Genomic DNA, 22,496 nt, shown 5'->3' on the forward strand with positions numbered 1-22,496 from the left:
AGGACCATCTCCACCTGCTGGGGCATAATAAACATCCTGCGGAAGATAAAATTCTATCTCTCCCCTCAAGCTAGGAAGCAAGTGGTAGTTGCTCTAATAGGCTCGAGACTAGATTATTGCAATGCCCTACTTCTAGGCATCAACAAGGGCCTCATAAGGAGACTTCAAATGGTACAGAATGCTGCAGCAAAATTTGTACTAGATCTACCCAAGCGGGCTTCTGCTACGGCTGCAAGGAAAAGTTTGCACTGGCTCCCGATAGAGTCCAGGATTGCCTTTAAGTCCCTATGTTTGATCTATGGGGCTTTGGCTTCAAAGGGGGCTAGAGGCCTGAGGGAACTGCTGGTTCCCTACTCCCCTGTCAGAACTCTGCGCTCAGCCAACAAGTGTCTGCTGGCATTTCCCCGTGTTCGCAGAGCCAAATGGGGGGGTAGAGCCTTCTCAACCTTGGCCCCTAAGCTGTGGAATGCACTGCCAACTGAGATTAAATCCCTCCCCACTAAGCAAGCCTTCAGGAAGATGCTCAAAACGTGGCTATTTGCCAAAGCCTACCCCTAGCTCTGGACTTGCCTTTTTGATTCTCCTTGGTTAGGCGCCTTGACGCCTTCGGGCTAAGTTGCGCGTTTATAAATCTCATTTCATTTCATTCATTTCATTCATATAAGACTAGAAACAGCCAATCTTTTGAACACAACATTTTTCATGATAAAGTCTTACTTCAACAGCATTCTCTAGAAGAAACCCACATTGACAAGGATAATGATTGATTCATCTACCATCCAATCTTGAATCTATTCAACAATTGTTTTTTTAAAACATTAACCCGGAATTGAGATGTAAAATGAATTTAGTTGGACAGGTAGGACCTAACACCTTTCATAAAAATCAGTGTAACCTCTGACCATCTTGAAAGTAGCAGGAACAGTTGCATGTCTTAGAATAAAATGGCACCCCAGTCGTGCATGAGCATTCCCCTGTACAGATTGGCCAAATGGAACCAAATTCAAGACAGCCCACAACCAATACCACCAACTCCTGAAAAAGACGAAAAGAAGTGTCCTGGCCGGTTGCATTGAAGCAGGCGCCATCCACAGCAAAGAACCCTTCAACATCGTTGCAGAGTTCTCCAGCCCCTCAGCCACCAAAAACGGCATCACCTCTTCACAGGAACTCTGTGACACCCTGGCAGACTTCTTCCATCACAAGATCTCCACCATCTACAGAAACTTCAAACACCAAGCCTCCGACATCCTTAACCATCTAGCTGCCATGAATGAGGAACACTACGACCACCTGCTCACCACCTGTGACCAGCTCACTAAGCGAGACACCACAGATGTTTTGAGCTCCTTCCACTCAGGAAAAAACATGGACCCCTGCCCTCACCATATCTTGCAAACTCAGAAGTAAGATGATCAGCAGCAAGCTCACCGCCATGTTTAACAGATCCTTCACCACAGTTGCCCTCCCCAAAGAAATGCAACACACAGAAGTCACCCCTACTCAAGAAACTATCTGCCAACCCCAACAAACTCAAGAACTACTGCCCCATCTCTCTGCTGCCCTTTCCCACCAAAGTCCTGGAGGAGGATATCAACCACCAACTCACAGAACATCTGGAGAACAACAATCTTCTGGCCACTTCCCAATCTGGATTCCGCACCAACCACAGCACCAAAACTGCCCTGATTGAAATTGTAAGCAGCATCAGATTCCTCCCTGACCAAGGGAAAATGGCAGCCCTGATCCTCCTTGACCTCACTGAAACATTCAACACAGTATCACACCACACCCTGATCCAAAGGCTTCACAATACTAGAATCCAAGGAGACGTCCTTAAGTGGATCACCTCCTTCCTCACAGAAAGAACCCAGAAAATCTGCCTTCCTCCCTTCAACTTGGAATCAAAGAACACCATCTGCAGCATCCCTCAAAGTTTGGCCCTCAGCTCTACCCTGTCAAACACCTACATAACTTCCCTGGCTAAAGATGTCACATCGCATGGACTAAACATCTTATCCTATGATGATGCTATCCAGCTCATCCTCTCGCTATAAGAAGACCCTCTGACACAATAACCAACTTCCGCAGGTGCGTGAAGAGCATCACCGACTGGACAAAAGACAACTGGCTAAAATTAATAACAGATAAGACAGAAGAGCTGATCTTCGGGCGCAACACCTCCCCATGGAGCAACGCCTGTTGGCCCCCCAAAACTAGGACCCTCACCCACACCGACCAGCCACCCCTTTAACATCTGCATCATCCTAGACAGCAATCTCGCATTGAAAAACAGATCAACGCAGTATCGTCCATCTGCTTACTCACTCTCCACATGCTACTCAAGATCTTCAAGTGGTTCCCCATCAACACCAGATGGACCATCACACACGCCCTTGTCAGCAGCCAAGTGGACTTCTGCAATGCACTCTACGTAGGAATCACTTCACACCTCCTCAAAAGACTGCCAAATATCCAGAACACAGCAGCCAGGCTCATCCTTGACCTCCCTAGAAGAACCCACATCACCCCCAACCTCAATGAGCTCCACAGCCTCCCCATTCAGAAGTGATGCCTGTTCAAGATGCTGATCTACACCTTGAAAAGCCCTTGACCACTAAGGACCAGTTGACATCAACCAACGACTGAACTTCCACCTTCCCTCCCGAAACCTGTACTCCCCATCCCTCTGCCTCGCCCACACACCCTCGTTCGCCGCAGCAACAGTGTAAAACGATCTTTCTCCTACCTCACTGCAAAGTCCTGGAATGACCTTCTACTTCACCTACGGATCGCATCCTCCCTGCTGAAATTCAGAAAAATACTCAAGACCTTTCTGTTCAACTGAGCCCCTCCTGCAGCAGCACTTCCAGCACCTGGATACCCTCACAGGTGATTAGCAACACTATATCAGTGCAGAATGATTGATTGAACTGATAACTTGTCTGAGTCTAGATTTCTGCCTACTTTTTATGGTTTGATAGGCAGTATGAATTATCTTAGGGTGAACCTTTTTGAAGGCAAAATTAATGCTACTTCCCATATATTTTAACTGCAAGTATACAGAAGATCAGTTGCCTCCCAGGCATCTAATGTGTAGATGCTGTAGTAGTCAAATCAGGCAATCACATTCTTATTGCAAATTAGGATGAAAATTACTTTTCCCATGGGCAAAAATCTGCTTTGACATGTGTGAATCTCGGTACCCTTTTCCAGACCAAAGTGCTTCCTATTTATTCCATTGATGGCCCCTTTTCCTTTCCAGGATGGGAGATAAATATTGCTCCCCAAACCTGAACTTGGCACTTCAGCGATCCACATTACTGTCTTTCAACGTGTCTACTGTATTGATACGTCTTTCATTATGCCATCATTTTTGTGGGCGTACCTGGTTTCAAAATAATTGTCAAAGTGGTTAACTTTTCCCATATAAACTCTGGCATAAGCTTCCATTGCAGCCCTTGAACACTTTACTCTCTACATTCTATAAAATATGAGACTGTTCTGTGTTACTCAGTAAATATGGATGCACAATGAGAATGGTTATGGGGCTATATGATTCACCAAACTCTAGCATTCCACGATCACCATAGAAAGTGAACTTATCTTCTATAACATTATTTCTCATGGATGATTCAGATCCAGGACATTGTTTACATGTACCTAATTTCTGCAACCAGACTGGACCAGACACATATTTTCAACGGCTGTCCTGGCTACAGTTGTAGCCAAAAGACATCGAATGCAGCATCACAAACAAAGTGAGTTCAATGCCATTATAATAGAATGCACGGACACCAGTGACAACAGCTCCTTCCAATTGTCATGCTCCCATCGAAGCTGAGATGACAACGATTGAATTATACAAAGTTGGTGCTGTTTCAGAGTGTACTAACATAGCACACTCTGAAACATTTCAGAGGCATTTTGCTAGCATGCTTATATCGTGATTAACCAAGTGTAGATGGATTGCTTTTTAATGCCCCTTCCCAACGTATTGTCTTCATAGCTAATCAAAAAGTCATAAAAGTTTGTTGAGGAAAGAAGCTTGATCAGGATAAATAATGCAAATAGACTTTGCATCTAAGTATAATTTAATGGCATTGATATTTAGACCCTCTATTGCTAAAGAACCATAAGTCGTAGATCTAAAGGTCTGGCACAATCTGATCTAAGGACTGAGAATACTACATAGATTAAAAAATTACTATCTGCTAGAGTCATCCACTCTCAGAGAAGGGTATCTAGCTGCCAACAAAATAACCATTACCTATAAAGGAAGTTCATATGATGAGAGAGCTGCAATTTCCAGGAAATAAGCCTTGTGAACTGAAGGTCTGAATAGAGCAATTCGTCTCTGGGACAATAGAATCTCTGTACTGGAAGGAGGTGAGGGGTTTCAGAACTGGTTTGTAGCAGGTCAGAGCACCACAGTCTCCTGACCCAAGCCAGGGATATCAGAAAGAAACAAGTAATGTGGAACCAGAACTTCTGAAGAACTCCCTGAACAAATGATGATGTTAGCAGAAAACATAATGTAGTTTGTACTTCCACAGTGGATGTAGTGAGCACAGTATGTAGTACATTCCATTCTGTCTCCTAATGGACTGGTCAGTCATTGGCTTACCCAAATGAGAACCCAATAACCCACTACTTCATAGCCTAAGTCTCAGTCATGTCCATTAGACAGGGGCCAGGTAGTCCTCATCCATATATGCCTTCGCAGAACCAGAAAGAAATCCAATAACCTAGCTAAAGAACCAACCACATTCAGATTAGTCTACATGCCCTGCTCTGGCAGAGCCATTACATCCTGCATCAACTCCTTGAATCTTTTCTTGTATGGTTTAGGAAGATTCATGGTAATAAAGACTATGATTTCCCCTTAATGTGTGAGTATATCTGGATAACAAACATATCATGCTTGAAGGCTTCAAGGCAAGTCTAGCCTCAGCAATTATTCAGTCATCTTAAACACTCGAACTGTAAGAGTCAGTGCTTAGATTGCCTTTGTTAATGGCTACACTGTTGGGCTACACGTTTCTGATGAAGAGGAAAAGCTGGAAAGAATGCCACCCTCCCCACCCTTTCCGCTAGAAACCTTGGTGTCCTAATTTATCCGGCTCTCTCATTCAACACACAGGTGAGCCGAACGGTGTCTACTTGCTGTGCCACCATTAGAATACTGAGATAGATCGCCCCATATCTATCCCAGGCAGCCCGGAAACAAGCAACGGTTGCCTTAGTGTCATCTAGGCTAGATTACTGTAATGCCCTTTACAGTGGCATAAATAAGTATTCCATCCACCGTCTTCAAATGGTACAGAACGCCGCAGCCAGGATTGTTTTGAATCTCCCTAGGCTAGGTTCTGTAACCATGGCCAGAAGGGAGCTTCACTGGCTTCCGATCTCCTCTAGGATCTCTTTTAAACTTCTCTGTCTGGCCCACAGCTCTATGCATGGCTCAGGCTCAGAGGGAATAAGGTCCCTTTTATGTGTCTACACTCGGTCCCCAGATTTGCGAAGGCAAGATGGGGAGGCAGAGATTTTTCGACCCTAGCTCCAAAACTTTGGAATTCCCTCCCTTTGGAGCTCTCAAGTCAATCTTCTTTGGCGATCTTTAGAAAACGCCTGAAGACTTGGCTTTTCTCTCAGGCATATTAGTGATTATGCTCCCAGTGCTCGGTGGTTATGCAGTTGGCAGCCTGGACTTTCTGTTTGTTTGTCTCCGCGCCTTGACGCCCCTCGGGGCTAAGTTTGCACGTTACAAAAACATCTTCATTCATTCATTCATTCACCAACAACTGTGACAGCTCTGAAAAAGAAATTGAGTCCTTGGGTCAAAATGGGGCCTGGTTTGGGTCAGTCCCTGGACCTTTTAAGACCCCCCCCCATTTGGCCCGAGTCATGTTAATATCTGTGAGATATAGGGGTGTCAAGGCACAACACAACATTCTACAGGTGGGAGACTCATTATTTTGCATGATGCCGCTAGGCGTAGTAGAGAATTCAGCTGCGAATATTGCTAACATATCACCATGGAAATCAGATTGCTGAGCTGAGAGCCAGGTGGAGAAAAACTCATTTACGGAATCAGTTTTGAAGACGACAATGAGTGTTCCTTTGATCTCATGAACTTTTTGTGAAAGGGAGAGTGATGTACGTGATCTCCATAAAAAATGCATGCAATCTCTCGGGTAGCCCAGGTTAGACATTGATTTAAGGCATGATTCACAAGGTCTAGAACCTGAAAATCCTGAAGAATACATCCTGAACAAAGTAGAATACCTTGACAAACATGAAGAACAGGCTAACACCGTCAGCTTTAAATCCTGTGTCAATGAGGGCGCAAACAGACAGGAACTGATGTCACTGGCTCTTGAGCCTCATGTTATAATGGTGATCATGTTCAATACGGTGCCCATAGAATCCTGCACACAGTGTCATTTGGCATTGGTGACCACTTATTGAAAGCATTTTTCAGATCCATTCAGGCTCCTTAGGACAAGGCTCATATTAAGCATGTAAGAAGTTGGTAAAATGTAGATGTATAATTTGTAGGGGTCCACCATTTCCTTAAGGAAGGCAAGGTGGGTTGATTCTCTTGGGTACCGTCACAATATCTGCATTTGTTAACATTTTGTAACAAAATTCTAAGAAGCAGTGGTCATATGACCTGACATTAAGTTATTACCGTGATCCTTGGAGTAGTAGCACCAGATCACTTCGGGGATGCTTGAGTCGAAGCAGCAGCCTTTGGAGAGGCACTCCTTTTCTGAGATACCGCCATGGCCACAATCTGTGCGCTCTTTAGGTCCAAGGGCACATTGTTGTTTATCTATTTAGTGCAGAGAAAATATAGCATGTGTCTGCATGATTAGGAGCACGTTAACAGTCACTAGTGATACCTGATGTAAGTTAGTATCAATCTCGCTTTACACCAAAAGGCCTGATGTTATAAACATGGCATTCTCATGTTGTCGCAAGAAGAAGGGTACAAAAGGCACAATTGCATAGGATAATGATTGCAAGTGGAGTGACACCAGGAAGTTGATATAGTAGCATCCACTGAAGCCGAAAATTGAACGTGTTTGTTCTATTTTTATAAACTTTATACACAGGACAGAAAAATGTGCAACAAAACAGTTGTGTTAGAAATTGCTCATTGATGTGTAATTTCTTAAGGAAACTTTAGAGCTTATATATAGTGTTTTCACTTAGGGACTGATTTACAAAGACATTTTTCATATTTCAGCCTTTCATAAACAGGCATAGAAAAGCAATCCTTAGATTGCCATAAGTCAGGGAAAAACTGTTGTAATAATCACCTTGGCATGGCAAATCGGCCATTGTTGTCTTCATTATATTTGTAAGCACACATTTCTAGTCTTATATCTATGGATGCCAATACACGAAATTGACTCTGCTAGCACAAGTGACATTACAAACCCTTTTCCCCTGATGACATCACAGAGTTGGCTCTTAGACCTCCAACAGGCTGTGCTGCGTTACACTGCAACAGGTAGGCGTTGCATTGATCGAGCATGGGTGTTCATGTATCCACCCATGTATTTTGATGCACATTCAGTTTTACTAAAAACAGTAAACCTGGATTGAGTGCCTCTGTGAGGCTGGTTTAACAAAGAAAAATATCTTATATTCGGTTCGTTACTTCCTCTTTCTATGTGCACTGTGTTCTGCATCACTCATAGAAACAGGAATATATATTGTTTTTATGCAGGAAGGTAACATTGTATGCACAATAACAATCCTGCCTATAAAACAAGCACTCTTGCACCATTGTGCAAGGGATTTTGTGTTGGCGCTAGGAAGAAATGCACCAGCACTGGGAGAGACTAGACGTGCACCATATATTAGTAGATATGGCACCTTTCTGCTTTTTCCTTTTCATGCAAGGCAGTGCAGCAAGGTGCCTTGCTGCGTTGTGTAAAGGTTAGTAAATCCAGGCTCTCTTGCCAGTTTTGGTGTGCAAAAGGCCCACTTTGCAATGATAAACTCCCAAGAACTAGTGGAATTTTGTACGTGCAAGTGAATTTGGCATAGAAGTTATAGTGTAAAACAAGGTTTTTTTGTTAACACCTGCAAAAATTAGAACTGTCGTGAAATGTAGTTTAGAGTGTAGGACGAGTCACCTGCAATTAAAACCCACATATATCAATACGTCAGATTAGAAACACATACTTATAACATATTTCTTTTATTTGATATGAGACCCAGATGTTTTAATCAAAGACATTGGGACTGTACCAAGGTCACATTGTGAGTGCAATAAATCTGAGAGTGAAACTGGTTTCTCAAATTGGCCCCGAATTTAATTCTTCATGTATCAACCTAGTTTGTGTTCGCAAAGGGTGCGCATCGCTATAATTAGACCGTTTGTGAATACAAATATCCTTTGAAGATGTATGAAAGGCTTTGTCAGTGCATTTTAGGTAAGTCTCTACCTTTTAGGATTACCGAAAATTGCAACTACTTACAGGGAATCACAATTTGCGATTCTCTAAGCACATATACCAAGAATTTTCTAAATGCGAATTGTGCATTTAGAAAATGTTATAAAGTCAATGGTAACCATATGCAATTTAAAAAAATGCTTTTACCAAAGTACCATGTAGCACGAGCTTTGCATGTGCACATTTGTTTTAGGGGTGATTCAGGGGGGCCTTAGGCCCACGGGCACCCTTTGGCTTTGCATTACGTAATTCTTTCTTAGTGTGGCCTAGTGGAGATGTCTTATTATTATCCTTGATCTTCATTACATCTACCTTCACCTTCAGATGTTTCCTTTTTGTTTGAGCCCAGTTTAGATCACTTGGGCTGATCTCATCCCAACATAGGGGCCCATTAGGATGTCGGGCGGATTGCCTCCGCCAGGGTAGCAGTGGCCACCGCCACCCTGGCGGAGGCAATCCGCCCGACATCCTTCCCTTCATTCCCCCCGCCATATTACGATGGCGGAGGGGACCGCTGCGGTGGGAAACACCGCCCACCTGTTTTCCGCCCCGGTCGCCTCGAGGCCGGGGCGGAAAAGGGATAACATGGTGGCGGTGTCCATCAGACACCGCCAGCCATATTAGCATGGGCATTGTTCAATGCTTTTCCGTGGCGGCAATGCCGCTACGGAAAGGCATGCAGTGTTCACTCTGGGGTGCCCCTGTGGGCCGCCAGAGTGATGGCCAAAGGCGAGTGGCACACGGGGGGGTACCTGTGGTACCCCCCTGCATTTGCATAATCGCAGCGGCAGGCACCGCGCGGTGCCTGCAGCTTCGATTATGCAAATAAGTGCATTTGTTTTTAACATTGTGGCGGGCGGTGCAGTGAGCACCGCCCTCCACAATGTTAAATTGAGGAATGCGCCCGCCACTGTGGCGGGCGCATCCTAATGCCAATGTCGGGACCCCCGCCCTTTAGGCGGGCGGTCCCAATCTCCGTTAGGGTGGGGGGCGGACAAAGTCCGCCCGCCATCCTAATGGACCCCATAGGGTGGCTATCTTACGTTGTTAGGATGTTAGTAATTTGCTCCAAAACATTAATGTTACTATAATCATAGACCAGGATTGGAGCTCCGCCTCCACTCAGTTAGCAGATGCCATTGTATGTTTGGTTAAAGATAGTAGTTTTTTTTACATGTTTTATGCCAATTTAAACTTTTGTATTAGCTCAGCACTTCTCTTCTGCATAGATTTTTAGGAGGGATCGGTGTTTTCTAAGCTACTATAAACAGTTGGAGGGAAGGCCCTCCAAAGTCTTGTTTGAAGTTACCTAAAGCTTCAATGGTTTATAATGCTTTTACTTTCAATGTCGCTATTTGGGTGGACCAACTCAGGGAGTTAGTAAAGAGCATCCCTAAATACCTATATTCAATATGTTCCTCAATTTTGGACTATCCTATAGATCCTACGAAGCAATGATCCTTCTCACCAAAGGCCATATTTTGGTTTTATCTGAATTAATAATTAACTTCTTTTTCTCGCAGTACTTTTCAAACTCCACCAGTTTCCTTTGTAAGTCAACTGTATCCCCAATAGAGCGCCCAAGCGATCTAGTTTGACCCACAAAATCTCTTTATTCCATCAAGTCAAAGGCAGCCCGGAAATCCCCACAACAAGCAGAAAAAAAACCTCCAGTTTCTAAGGATTTTTGTGAAACAGTACATAGGCTAATGAAGAGATTGATAGTAGAATGCACAGGCTTAAAGTCACCCTGTCCCAATGGACTCAGATTCAACTCTTTATACCATTGTGTTAAAGCTTGTAGCAATATTTTGGTATAAATGTTTGCACCCATATCCATTAAACTGATTAACCAGTGTTTTTTGGGGACCACTGCATCGCCTTTTTAAAAAATTGGTTTCATTATTGCACCTTTCCATTTCTTACCGTAAGTCTGGGCAGGTGTACATTGTTTAAGCACAACTGCATTGAACTTCGCCCACCAGTTTATGTTAGTCTTTAATATGAGTGCTGGCCTATCATCTGGTCCTGCAGATCTAGGTAATTTTGTTCGCATGATAATATGTCTAATTGCTGATTTTGAAAATAAGGTGATCAATTCAGTGCCAGTAGTAGACAGCTTCTTAAATCCAACATTGTATTTTTCACTGCATATACTAACATAAAATGATCTACCGAATCCTCTATAGATGCCATACTTCGTGTTCTTGCCTCTCTGCCATAAACCCCTATGCACACCAATTTCCAAAATTTCTTAACAACGTTGGTCGAAATTTCCACCATCACTTCATCCCAATTCTTTGTGTATGCTGATAATTTATTCTTTTTTAGCCTAGCTTTTAGATTTTATAGAGATTTATTGGTAAGAACAACAATCCATATATGGTAAATTAGCCAATTTCATTTTGATTATCTTGCATTTTGCCATTCCAGGTATGGGGCATCAAACCAGGGGGCTTTTTTTTTAGTTGTCAACCCACCGTGAAGGCTTTTCAGGATAAAAATTGTCCATTATCTTTCAAACAATTGACCACAGCAATTGTTATTTGCTCATAATCTTTGATTGGATTGCCACTTGTTGAGGTCAATTAGGAGACACTACTGGGCTTATTTATTTGATTTTGGTATAGGGCAGAGCAGCAAGGAACGTTGCTGTAGTACCCTACACCAAAGTGAAAGGGCAGGAATGCATTGTATTTAAGCAATACAGTGCATTCCTGCCCTTTCTCCCTGCACAGGTGCCGTTTCAGCAGCCTACTGCCAAAGCAGGCACCCTTTCACCATATGCAAGGGTGCCTCCGTTGGATGCAGTATTGTTTTTGTGCAGGAAGCACTATTCTAAGCACAAATAGAAAGAGGAATGTACTTGTGTAGTAATGTGTGAAATCCTTTTTCTAACAGCCTATAAAGGGACCTGCATTTTCTGCATTAACAGAACCCCCGTTTTCCCACTTTTAGAAGGCAAATCTGTGCTGGAGTTACTACTGAACTTTACTGATTCCTGTGTGCTTATGATCTGTATTTTTTGCTGCTAACCCTACTCATGACATATTTCATGTTTTTTGTGTAAAATATTCTTTATGTAAAGCCTTACCACTTCAGTCAGTGTCTGTAATTCTCAATGAGAACGTCACAGTCATTTTTCATTACTGGGTCTTACACGAGATAAAGAAGGGTCAAATCGAGGAGCACAAGGTAGGTACTACTCCACTCTTGGTCTGAGCTATTGACATGCTCAGCCTTCATAGAAGAGAACTCCATCCTGGACTCCTCACAATCCAGATTCCACAGCAACCACAGCACCGAAACCGCCCTCCGAAACCGCCACCGACGACATTTGCATGCTACTGGACCAAGGACACACCGCAGCCCTCATACTTTTAGACCTCTCTGCAGCTTTAGACACCGTCTCACACTGCACCCTCGCAGCCAGACTGCACGACGCAGGAATACAAGGAGCCCCCTCAACTGGATCCAATCCTTTCTCTCGGACAGAAACCATAGGATTTGACTCCCCCTTTTCTCTCCAAACCCATGAAAATCAGCTGCAGAGTACCCCAGAGATCATCATTCAGCCGCACGCTCTTCAACATCTACATGGCCCCCCTCGCCGCCATCGTCAGACAGCAGGGACTAAACATCGTATCCTAAGCTGACGACACTCAGCTCATCCTCTTGCTAACGAAGAGTCCCGAAGACGTCAGACTCTGTTTCCAGGAAGGAATGAAGAATGTAGCAGCCCGAATGAAGGACAGCTGCCTGAAGCTTAACTCAGAGAAAACCGAGGTCCTCATCCTCATACCGCACCACGAGCACATGACCCAGCACCTACAAGGCCTCAACTGGCTCCCCGTCGACAAGAGGGTCACCTTCAGACTCCTCACACATGACTACAAATGCCTCAACAACATCGGACCCAAATACCTCAATGAGAGACTATCCTTCCACGTACCCATGAGGAACCTCCGCTCAGCCGACCTCTCCCTGGCAGAGATCCCCCGCATCCACAGAAGCAGAACTGGCAGGAGGGCTTTCTCCTACATCTCAGCGAAGGCCTGGAACAAGTTCCCTGTCAACATCAGATGTTCCCTGACTCGCAAGCATTCAGGAAGAACCTCAAGCCCCTGCTCGTCGACTGACCCGGAGCTGCCACCCTCCCACCCCCTACACCTTGAGACCCTTATGGGTGAGTAGCGCGCTTTAAAAACTCCCCAAATTTATTGATTGAGGGTAAGTTAAGGTGAAAGAGATTTGTGTGCTGACAGATCTGGTGGCAGAGCTTATGATTCTGATTGGATATGCTCAACATTAAATTAACCCTTTTGGCTATAGATCCAATGAGTCTACTTTCGTGGTTCAGGCAGTTTCATCCAGAGATTCAAATTCACCCTGCCCCAACCCGGTCCTAGTTGCTAACGACAAGGTAGCGGTAACCCGAAGAAGGAAGACATGAGTATCAAAATATTGATTTATGCGCATACCCTGGGCAAATGAGAAGTGAGGTTTAAGGCAATAAATGTTGGGATTTTTAGTTGGCGCAATGTAGTGGAATAAAGCTGACAGAATTTGAATTGAATGACTATGTGGTGTAAATACCTGGATGGCAGTTATTGCATTTTTTTCTGATTTATTTTATGTATACGGCATAAAGTTGAAGAAAGTTGCATCAGTTACATTTGTTGAATTGTTGAATTGTCTGCTAAGGTGATGCGCTATCAGCTATACCAAAATAGGTATGTAACATTTCTACTGTGCAAGTGTATTAATTGAGCTCAGTGGCAGTTCATTGCTTTGGTGCACAAGAGTAACTACGTTAAGTACAGCAAAGCCTGCAGTTCGATTGTCTGCTGGTGTGTGGAAGCAAGTAGTCTTCTTAGTACTGTAGAACTTTTCTGATTATTTGAATCAGAATAAATGTTAATCATGGTGAAAAGAGTTCAGAAGAGCTTGGCAGTATCCATTTGGTATGCTGAATTTGTTGAGTCACACGGGGAAGCACCGACCAGACCCATTGATGCTGCAAACGGACCAGACGCGGGGTTCTAAGATGAGGTAACTGCCACTTTCAAAATCGTAATTCATTGGTATCTGGTTACTGGCAACTACCATGCCGGAAATACTAAATCCAGTGTGACTCAACATTGGAGCACCAGCTACACTTTCTTCTGGTCTTCCTTTTCACTCCAGACCAGACCGTGTTTTAATTGCAGCCATTGTCACAACATTATCAAAGGCAACACTATTAACCATCCATCATCTGGGAAAGTGATTAAATTACTAACCAATGCGACCTGTGATTCAATGAACGTTGTGTACCTGTTGAAGTGCCTGTGCGGCCTGCCCTATGTGGGAAAAACCGAGAGAAAAGTAAAAGTTCGTATAACCGAACACAAGAGCACTATCAGAAACAAATCGCTGAAGTCTCCATTCGCTGCACACTTTATCTCCCATAAGCACAACGTCAGTCAATTGAGGTTCCTTGTCTTGGAGACTGTTCCTGTGAGACAGGGTATCGATAACAGAAAGAGGCTCTTACAGCGTGAAATCGTCTGGATAAAAAGACTTGACGCTTGTCAACCGAGAGGACTAAATGACAGGATGGAATACAGCTGTTTTCTTTAACATGTTTACTTTACATTTTGTGCACCGTTTCTTTATTTCGCCTTTCTTCATTTGAACTCCGCCTACAGACTTTGTACTCACTGCTCTCACCTTTCTCACTCATACATTCCTTTATCCTCATCTTCCTTTCTCATCTTTTATTTTAATTTTTTCATCCGATCCACATGGTCTATTAACATCTTTCATCATCATACACTTTCTTCTACTTTCTTTTATTTTTCATCTCAGATTTCTTTCTATACTAATTTTTACTGTTGGTTATCTGCTTTCTTTATGCGCGATTTCCTCGTAAACATCATTTACGTTTTTTCGTTTTTTCAACAACACATAACTTTGTTAATGTTTTACTCAGACACACCTCGAGTTTGTTAGTCCATTTTTTATTTCTCTTACCCCATCACCTTCAACCTCTATTTTCAGACTACCTTTATTTTTCAGACGATTTACCATCCTTACCCCGTTTTTTTCCCGTTTTATTCTCCCTCACTCTAATGTTCTATACTGTGTAACCCCACCCAGGGAACCTTTACACAGACCCACGCTACTCGGCAACTATACCGGCGACGGCAGTCCGCCACCGCTGTTTATGATCAGGATCACGGCACTCCCCTTTATCAGACGCTCACTTCCGCGATGATAGTAAACACCTCTAACCCTGTTGCGGTCACGACGCTTTGAAACCCGCGGTCTCCCGATAAGACTTTCACTGAGTCACCTTGGACGTCTGTTTGATAATTTTTTATGTTCACAGACGGTGAAAACAACAGTCTTTTCACCGTAATGTAGTAATCATATTGTATCACGATCCCTTCTGACCGGCCGTTTATTAACATTTCACACGCCATTTACACAGTCTTCACTCCTCGTTTGTTGCACAATCTGTTTAGAAGCTTACCTCTGCACTATTGGTCACCCTGCCGCTTGCACTTTCGTTTCACACTTGACCCATGTTGTTAAATTCACTCCGGTTAACTCGTACCCACAGCACAAAGGCTCTAATACAATAATTTCACATTGATTTGTATTTGTTTTTCCTGCACTCGACATTGAGGCTGAGTCCACAAACCTGAATGTATATATCCTTTGATTACAGATGCATAAGTCCCCTGAGGAAGGGCATGAGTCCCGAAATGCATAGGGACACAATTTTTGCTATCGGATGTATCGGAAACCATTTCTATGACGAATCATGTTTCATGGATCAAGTCCAGATGACTGAAATCTGGTATTAATTGATTGAATAAATACTTACTGGCCTCCAAAAGAACTTTTGTTTCTGTATCTACAGCGAACTATCACTAGCCCATTACCTAGAGACACCGTCTCTCTCAGGAGTGCCACCAAGGACCCAGTGTCGTCCGTTACGACACTCAACTCAGTTTTCTTTCTTTTCACTCTAACATGAGCTCATAGAAAATGCATTAGGCTTCATCTTAAATCGACCTTCCTGGAGACACGCGCTATTGCATACGCCTTTCCTTATATACTATATTGCCCTGAAGAAGCACATGTTTGGGCGAAACGCATTGGCTGTTCACACCTTGTGAAGCACAACAGAGAATAAAGACATCACAATATTCATTCATCTATAATTGTCTGTGTCTACATATTTGGATGTGTCTAAATGTATTTTCTCTATATATTTTGCCTCTCATCCAACCAAATTCAGCATAGTTATTTTTTGTTATCTACAAGCAGCAGATCACTTGAGGTGGGCAATAGGATATACCATTGTGACGAGTTTGGTGGTGCAGTCACCTATGACCCAGCTGCTTCCTATCTCTTCTTTTCAGTATTCATTTGGTGTTGTGCACAGAAACTGAAGTCGCACTGCAATTGGGTGACCTCTGGCCACAACATGCTAGTATTGGTAGGCAGATCATTAACCCAATTGTACAGAAGCTATGAGAGATTGTGACAAGGAGTGACTGAAAACACTATCAGAATAGGAAATCCTTTTTTGAAAAGAGAGATGTAACTAATGAAGAGAACTTCCCACTAGAAGGTACTCCAGCTAGGAAAATGGCAGAAAAAAAGGGCTACACACGTGTCTTTGGCTTAGCCATTGGCACAAATATATGTTCATGGATGGGGAATTATGACTACCATTGAGCTGGACTTTCCACAATCCCAGAATCAAAAGAATTATGCAGAGAATGTATGACATGAGACTTCAGCCTAGACCCAGACAGTTTGAGGCCCTGAATATTTTGGTACAAGTTGCAAATGAGGAAAAAATGAAGAAGTTTGCATTAAAAATCCAAAACAAGGTTTATTTGTGGATAAATGCCCAGTATGATGAGAGGAAAAAGAAGTGAGAGAGAGCCATGTCATTTTGAAAAATGCAGGGGTGCATCATATCTCCCGTAGTCAGCACCCACATATTTAGAGGGTATATTAATGTGTGTTTTTAGAGATATAACAGTAGGTTGGGAATTAGGGCAACCTGTAATCGATGTATTCATAACGTTGCAAATTAATGTAGAGCCTTAACAGGAGTGTAATGCTTTATATGAATAGAAATGCTATTAAACGTGTGTATTGTAGGATTAATAATGTGCCATATTAAGAGTTGCACGTGTAGGAGATAGAATGTGATGTTTGAATGTAGAGAAGAACTTAAGCTTAGAAATGAAATGTAATGATGTCTTTGTAATGGATTAGAGTGCATTGCTTATAATGTAGAATCATTTAGGAATGCATTTAAATGCATGAAGGCCTGGAACATGAAGAAAAGCCAGTAGAGGCCTAACTCTAATTTCTTTAGTTAGCATTGGTTATTCTTGTGAAATAGCTGCTTGTTGGGAAGGATGCTTTTCTCAGCGAATTTTGAATTGTAACTTTGGATGTGCTCAAGGTTGCTTCTCGCGTATTTCAGTTGTAGGTGCAAGGAGCTTGTTAGGTTTAGAAGTTAGGTCGATAGGAGTGAGGACGAGAAGGTGCCAGAGGAATGTCCATCTGGAATATTTGGCGAGGAGTTGCCTGGGATCCAAGGACACCTCAACGGACGTTGGATGGAAGGATGCCATGCTGGAAAAATCCGAAGACCAACACCTGCCCAGAGGGGTGTGCCCTGGGCGTATCTATGATTTTGGGAGTTTTGTATTAGGGACAGACAGGAGGGTGGAGAGCAGACCTTGTCTGGAGATTGCTAGAGCAGGATGTAGGCAACTTAGACAGCGCTGAGGGAACTTAGGGCAGAGCGGGGTGTAGGAAGGAGCATCTAAGAACGAGCTTAGTAGTTAATCTACTTATTTGAGAAACGTGAATGCTCTTCTTAGGGAGTCTTCACGGCTGACACCTTTACTCTTGCCTGAAGTGAATTGTTAAGTAGGGATGTCACTTTAGAGTTAGTGTAGGGACAGATTAACCTTTTCTTCCCTTTTGTAAATGCCGTCGAGATTTCAAGTAGGAGCGGTAATTGGATGTCTGATGTTCCTGAAATTGTCTTTGCTTTTTATTCAAGTCGATTGAGACTCCTTCGTAGGATTCTGTTTGTATTAGTACCAGTCTTTTTCTTGAACCTCTTGCTGAGGTGTTTGTATGTCCAATTATTTTTGGCTTTGTAATAAACACTTAACTTCATTTCGGAGTCAATGGTTCTTTAAATTGTACTTGATTGTTGATTTACAAATCTGTTTAATCACGAGTTTGGAAATCTCCCCTCTACATTTCTAAGCAGGCAAAAAGGTCCAGTCGACCTGTCTTGGGATTCTGGAGAATTGATAAGGTAAAAATCTAGATAGGAATCCCAGCCCCGTCAGTTGGTAGCAGAGGATGGTTGTCTCTAAATTGAGGGGATATCTAGATTAGGATAAGAGTTCTAAGGCCCATAAAAATTTGGTGATGATTGCCCAGTGGATTGTCGGCAGGAGAGTGACGGTGCGGCAAAAGCAACAGTTCGTGGGAGAGTGAGTATGAATAGGGTTTTATGTTGTTAGATTGCGGTGTTTGTGTTGTATTGTAATGTCTTGCGGAGTTGGAATGCTTGTTGCATGAAACTGGATAATGCTGTGAGCACGCGCAGCCTGGGAAAATCTTAGGCTCAAGGAGTAGCTTAAGTGGGTTGGGTGTACCGTACACCCAGAGTAATTGTTGACAATTGTTAAGGGGATCGTGAGGTACCATTGATCGCCCGCTGGACCGAGATAGGGGGAACAAGTGTGTGAGTGCGTAAGTAACTGACGCTGGTCGTGGGTTGCTGAGTGTTTGTAACCTATCAGTTGAGGTGATTGTCCGGTCGTTTCATGGACAGACAGTTGCCAGTTAGGTGACAATTACGCGAATGTGGACGTACAGTCAGCGAAGTGATTGCTTGGCCGTAAGTGATCATTTCAGTGTGTGAATGGGACGTATCCATGAGTGAGAGATGAATTGTAAAGGAGGGGAACTTCTGCGAAGTGGAGGCGAATGACGTCAGAAGGTGCCGCGCTGGGATAGGGCGCTTGGTGTGAAGCCACGCTGGGATTGGTGAATTGTCATCAGGAAATAGAGGAGCGCTGCATAAAGAGAGAAGTTGGTATTCATCATGAAATGTTTGAAATTGTTGCGAGAAATGTTCAAAAGAGAAAAGAGATTAGAACCCCAGGGGGAGAAGAGGCTCCTCCCGAGGATACTCCAGCTCATTATATGGCTACGATTGTAGGGTTGCATACTATATTGTGGCTTGAGAATTGGGCTAAAATGACTGATGGAAATGAAGAGTTGACTTTAACAAGATACAGAACTTTCAAATTGGAAGTGTTATATCAGTTGAAGTCGATTATGACTTCTTTGCGTCCATTGCCTAGACCAATACAGTTTGAGGCATTGAATGCGCGGATTAGGGCGGCACACGTGAGAAACAGGGACAGGAGACAGGAAAGAGTGAAACGGTCAGTCAGAGCATTTCAGGATGCGAGGCGAAAAGATGGAGAGTACAGACTATTGAGGGGGACAGGTTGTATCCGCTGTTGGTGAAGACAGGGGACGGCCACAAAAGGAATGATGACGAAGATGACAGTGACACGGATGATAGCTTGTTAGAAAGAATGTTATTAGAGAGACCACCTCCATACAATCCAGAGTCAGAAGGGGAGAAGTCAGCCCTAATAGAAGGAGTTGGAGAACAACAAGTTCCGCTTAGAGTGGAAGTAGTGAGAAAGCTCTCAGCAGGGGAGATGCGGAACGTAGGAAGTCTTAGTCCACAAAGGTTGCCGGTTACCATTGGTCCTACAGTGTCAGTGTATGACCCCGAGCCGGTGAGAAATGTAACTCCATCACAGATGGGATGGAAGGGAGCATCGGCGAAGTAAGGAGCAGAGTAGTAGGTGGATTAAGCCAAATGCCAAGGCCTGTGGAATTGAGTACTCCTTTGTCGGATACTGCAGATTTGTCTAGAGGACTGATGGATCTGAGGGAGCTGAGGCCAAAATCTCTCGGGAAGCTGAGGCCAGATTTAAGGACATGGGAGACTGTCGAAGGGACTCAAAGTGAGGGGCCAAGAAAGGATTGGGACCATGGGAGTGCGGAGAACAGGATGAGCTTTAGAGAAACACCCGAAGATAATAGGTACCGAGAACAGGACAGTGCTTGCATGGAATTGAGTGGTGTAGCTAGCAGAAGTACTCTGTCAGCAGCCGTAAAAGGAAAAGGCTGGACGTAATGAGACTCAAGGCAGAAGTAGACGAGATACTTGAGGAAAATTTACCCTTAGAGAGAGTGGAGCTCTATGAGCTAGACGAGTTGCTGTTTGTAGCGAAGCATGTGACCCGCAAAACTGACTGAATTGGCAAATAAATATGATGTGGACTTGTCCAGGACATAAATGTTGCAGGGAATTCATAGGTTGCAATACACTGATCAAGACCTAGAACAGAAGAGGGTAATTGGCTTAAAGACTCACATTAAAGAGCTGATCATAGGAATATGAACCTTGAGCAGGCCCGACAAATGGGAAGACGGTGGTCAAAGGTAAAGAGTGTCAGATGGAGAGTGGGAGAGACACCCAATCCAGGAGGGGGAATACCAGGAGTTGGGACATACCCTTTACGAGAAGTGGCCAGTGGAGGATACGTGCATTTACCTTGGAGTCGAGGTGATTTGGCAGCATTCGTGAACGATTTTCCCAAGTTGAGAGAGAGCCCAGTTGTATGGTACAAGCAGAGGTTTGTTAAGATTTCCAAGGTGTTATGGATCGACTTGAATACCTTATTCGACATGGAGATTTGTGGGTCGCATGTAAGGTTGCGATTGAGTGTCCTACTGCTGAACCAGACCGAGATGTTGTCACAAACGGGCCATGGCCTTTGGTCATGAGGAAGTATGAACAGGCGATCACATAGCTAAAGTCCCCACAGGATGTTCACTGGATGAAGATAGATCGGACAGTTCAGGAACCAAAGGAGACAGTGCATGAATATTATGAAAGACTGTTGCAAGTCTTTAAGCAGTACAGTGGGTTGGATGTAATGGATTCGAAGGACATGGGACAGTTTGTTTCCAAGTTTGTCCTGGGATTGAGACCTGATATCTGTCTTATGATCCAGCAGCATTTGATTTGTTTGCAGAACAAGCCATTGGATGAAATTTTAAGGTATGCTAGGTATTGTAGCGATGAGATCGACTCGAAAAATAAAATGTTTATGGACAAGCTGATGCTGGTCCAGATGCATGTGGCTGATAGAGGTCGGGTGCAGTCTGGAGGAGGTACGCTGGGAAGGAAACAGAATGGTCAGAAAAATATAAAGGGAAATGTAGAGGATTCAAAGTCAAGAGTAGATCTAGCCATGATGAAAAAGACTACTGCCTGCTACGAGTGTCATCAGATTGGACACTGGAGACGCGAGTGCCCCGTGAATCCTGCAAACCAGGTTGAGCAGGAGGAAGAGGGAGAACAGGTACAGGTGCCACAGGTGACAACAACTGTTGTCAAAGCCCAAAACTGTGAAAGGGGGGACTTGGGTTCCGCAAGTACAGGTGCCCCAGCCACCGAGGATCCCGTCAGGGACTTGGACATACCAGCAGATGCCTCTTTTTGATGAGAGTGATGATTGTTGCTTAGACCCATTGGCATGGCGGTGCCTGAGAGGGGAGGAAGACTGCACTCTTGGGGCAGTCTTGGAGGTAGACCAGAGGGGATCATTTGTGGAAGCGGATGTTGATGGTTACCTCACCACCTTTCTGGTTGATACTGGTGCTACCCGTTCTACTGTGATATCTGCAGTAGTCCCCAACCTACCCCTCTTGGGACAGACAATCCAAGTTGTAGGTGCTGCCAATAGGAAGATGACGAATCCTTTGACAGAACCGATTCCTGTGAAAATAGGATTGTTTCGTGACAAACACCAGTTTGTGGTGTGCGACTCAAGGCCTGTGTGTTTACTAGGGAGGGATCTCCTGTGTAAGCTTAATTGTACCATCTATTGTAACCCCAAAGGAGTAGAATTGCAAATGAATGATTGATGATGCTACCTTTAAGGTCACCAATCAGCATGTTTGCATAGAAATGTATCATGTTTTAATGGTGGAGGAGCTTCCACTAGATTTATGCAGGAAGTATGGGATTTTACTGGAGAGGACATTGGATTGATTAAAGGAGTTAAACCAGTTAAGATTCAGGTCAAGCAGAATGCTGAATTCCCAAGAACGCCTCAGTATAATCTGACTCCAGAAACAATTGCAGGGATAAAACCTGTGATTGAGTCCATGATTAAGCAAGGGATCCTGAAGGAAGTAATGGGTAGTCCATGTAACTTGCCTATTATGGGATTTCAGAAACCGAGAGAGAAGTTCAGAACTGTGCAGGACCTGCGCCGGGTAAACAACATAGTTGCTCGTTGTTGTCCAGTGGTACCAAATCCATCGGTGATATTGTTTCAGATTCCGTGCCAAGCTTAGTGGTTTACCATGATCGATCTGTGTCAGGCTTTCTTCTCGATTCCTCTGCATGAAGAGAGACAATTTCTTTTTGCATTTAAGCTGGAAAACCGTGTCTTAACATGGTGTTGTATCCCTCAGGGGTACACAGAGAGTCCATCGATCTTTAATCAGATCTTGAAGAAGAATCTCTAGAGTCTTGTACTGCCGCAGAATTCGGTTCTTGTGCAGTACATTTACGACCTCCTTGTTGTGTCAGAGACTGAGGATGCGTGCAGGATTGATACCATTGCCTTACTGAATCATTTGGCAGAGAACGGACACAAGGCGTCGCCAAACAAGTTACAGTACTGTTTGAATGAGGTGCAGTACTTGGCTCACTGAATAGAGAAAGGCAAGAGGAAAGTGTCACCTAAAAGGATAGAGGCAATCAAGGGTATGATGGTGCCTTCTACTCAAAGAGAGGTCAGAATGTTCTTGGGGATGGTTGGCTACTGTCGCCAATGGATTGCCAATTTTTCTTTGAAGGCAAAGCCTTTGCAG

General features: G+C 43.8%; 1 protein-coding gene across 8 annotated transcripts in view; it reads right to left on the reverse strand.

Moving 5' to 3' along the window:
• LOC144772452 (uncharacterized) overlaps positions 1-22,496 on the reverse strand; it is a 275,339-nt gene that overhangs the window by 185,102 nt on the left and 67,741 nt on the right. For 7 of the 8 annotated variants that reach the window (XM_078656784.1, XM_078656785.1, XM_078656786.1 and 4 more), the window contains exon 2: positions 6,695-6,838. The exons of the other annotated variant lie outside the window; for it this stretch is intronic. In XM_078656784.1, the coding sequence (XP_078512910.1) occupies positions 6,695-6,838 (144 nt within the window). The remainder of the gene's footprint in view (positions 1-6,694; positions 6,839-22,496) is intronic. 8 annotated transcript variants of the gene reach the window in all.

Source organism: Lissotriton helveticus, chromosome 8 (assembly GCF_964261635.1).
Source record: "Lissotriton helveticus chromosome 8, aLisHel1.1, whole genome shotgun sequence".
Classification (NCBI taxonomy): Eukaryota; Metazoa; Chordata; class Amphibia; order Caudata; family Salamandridae; genus Lissotriton; species Lissotriton helveticus.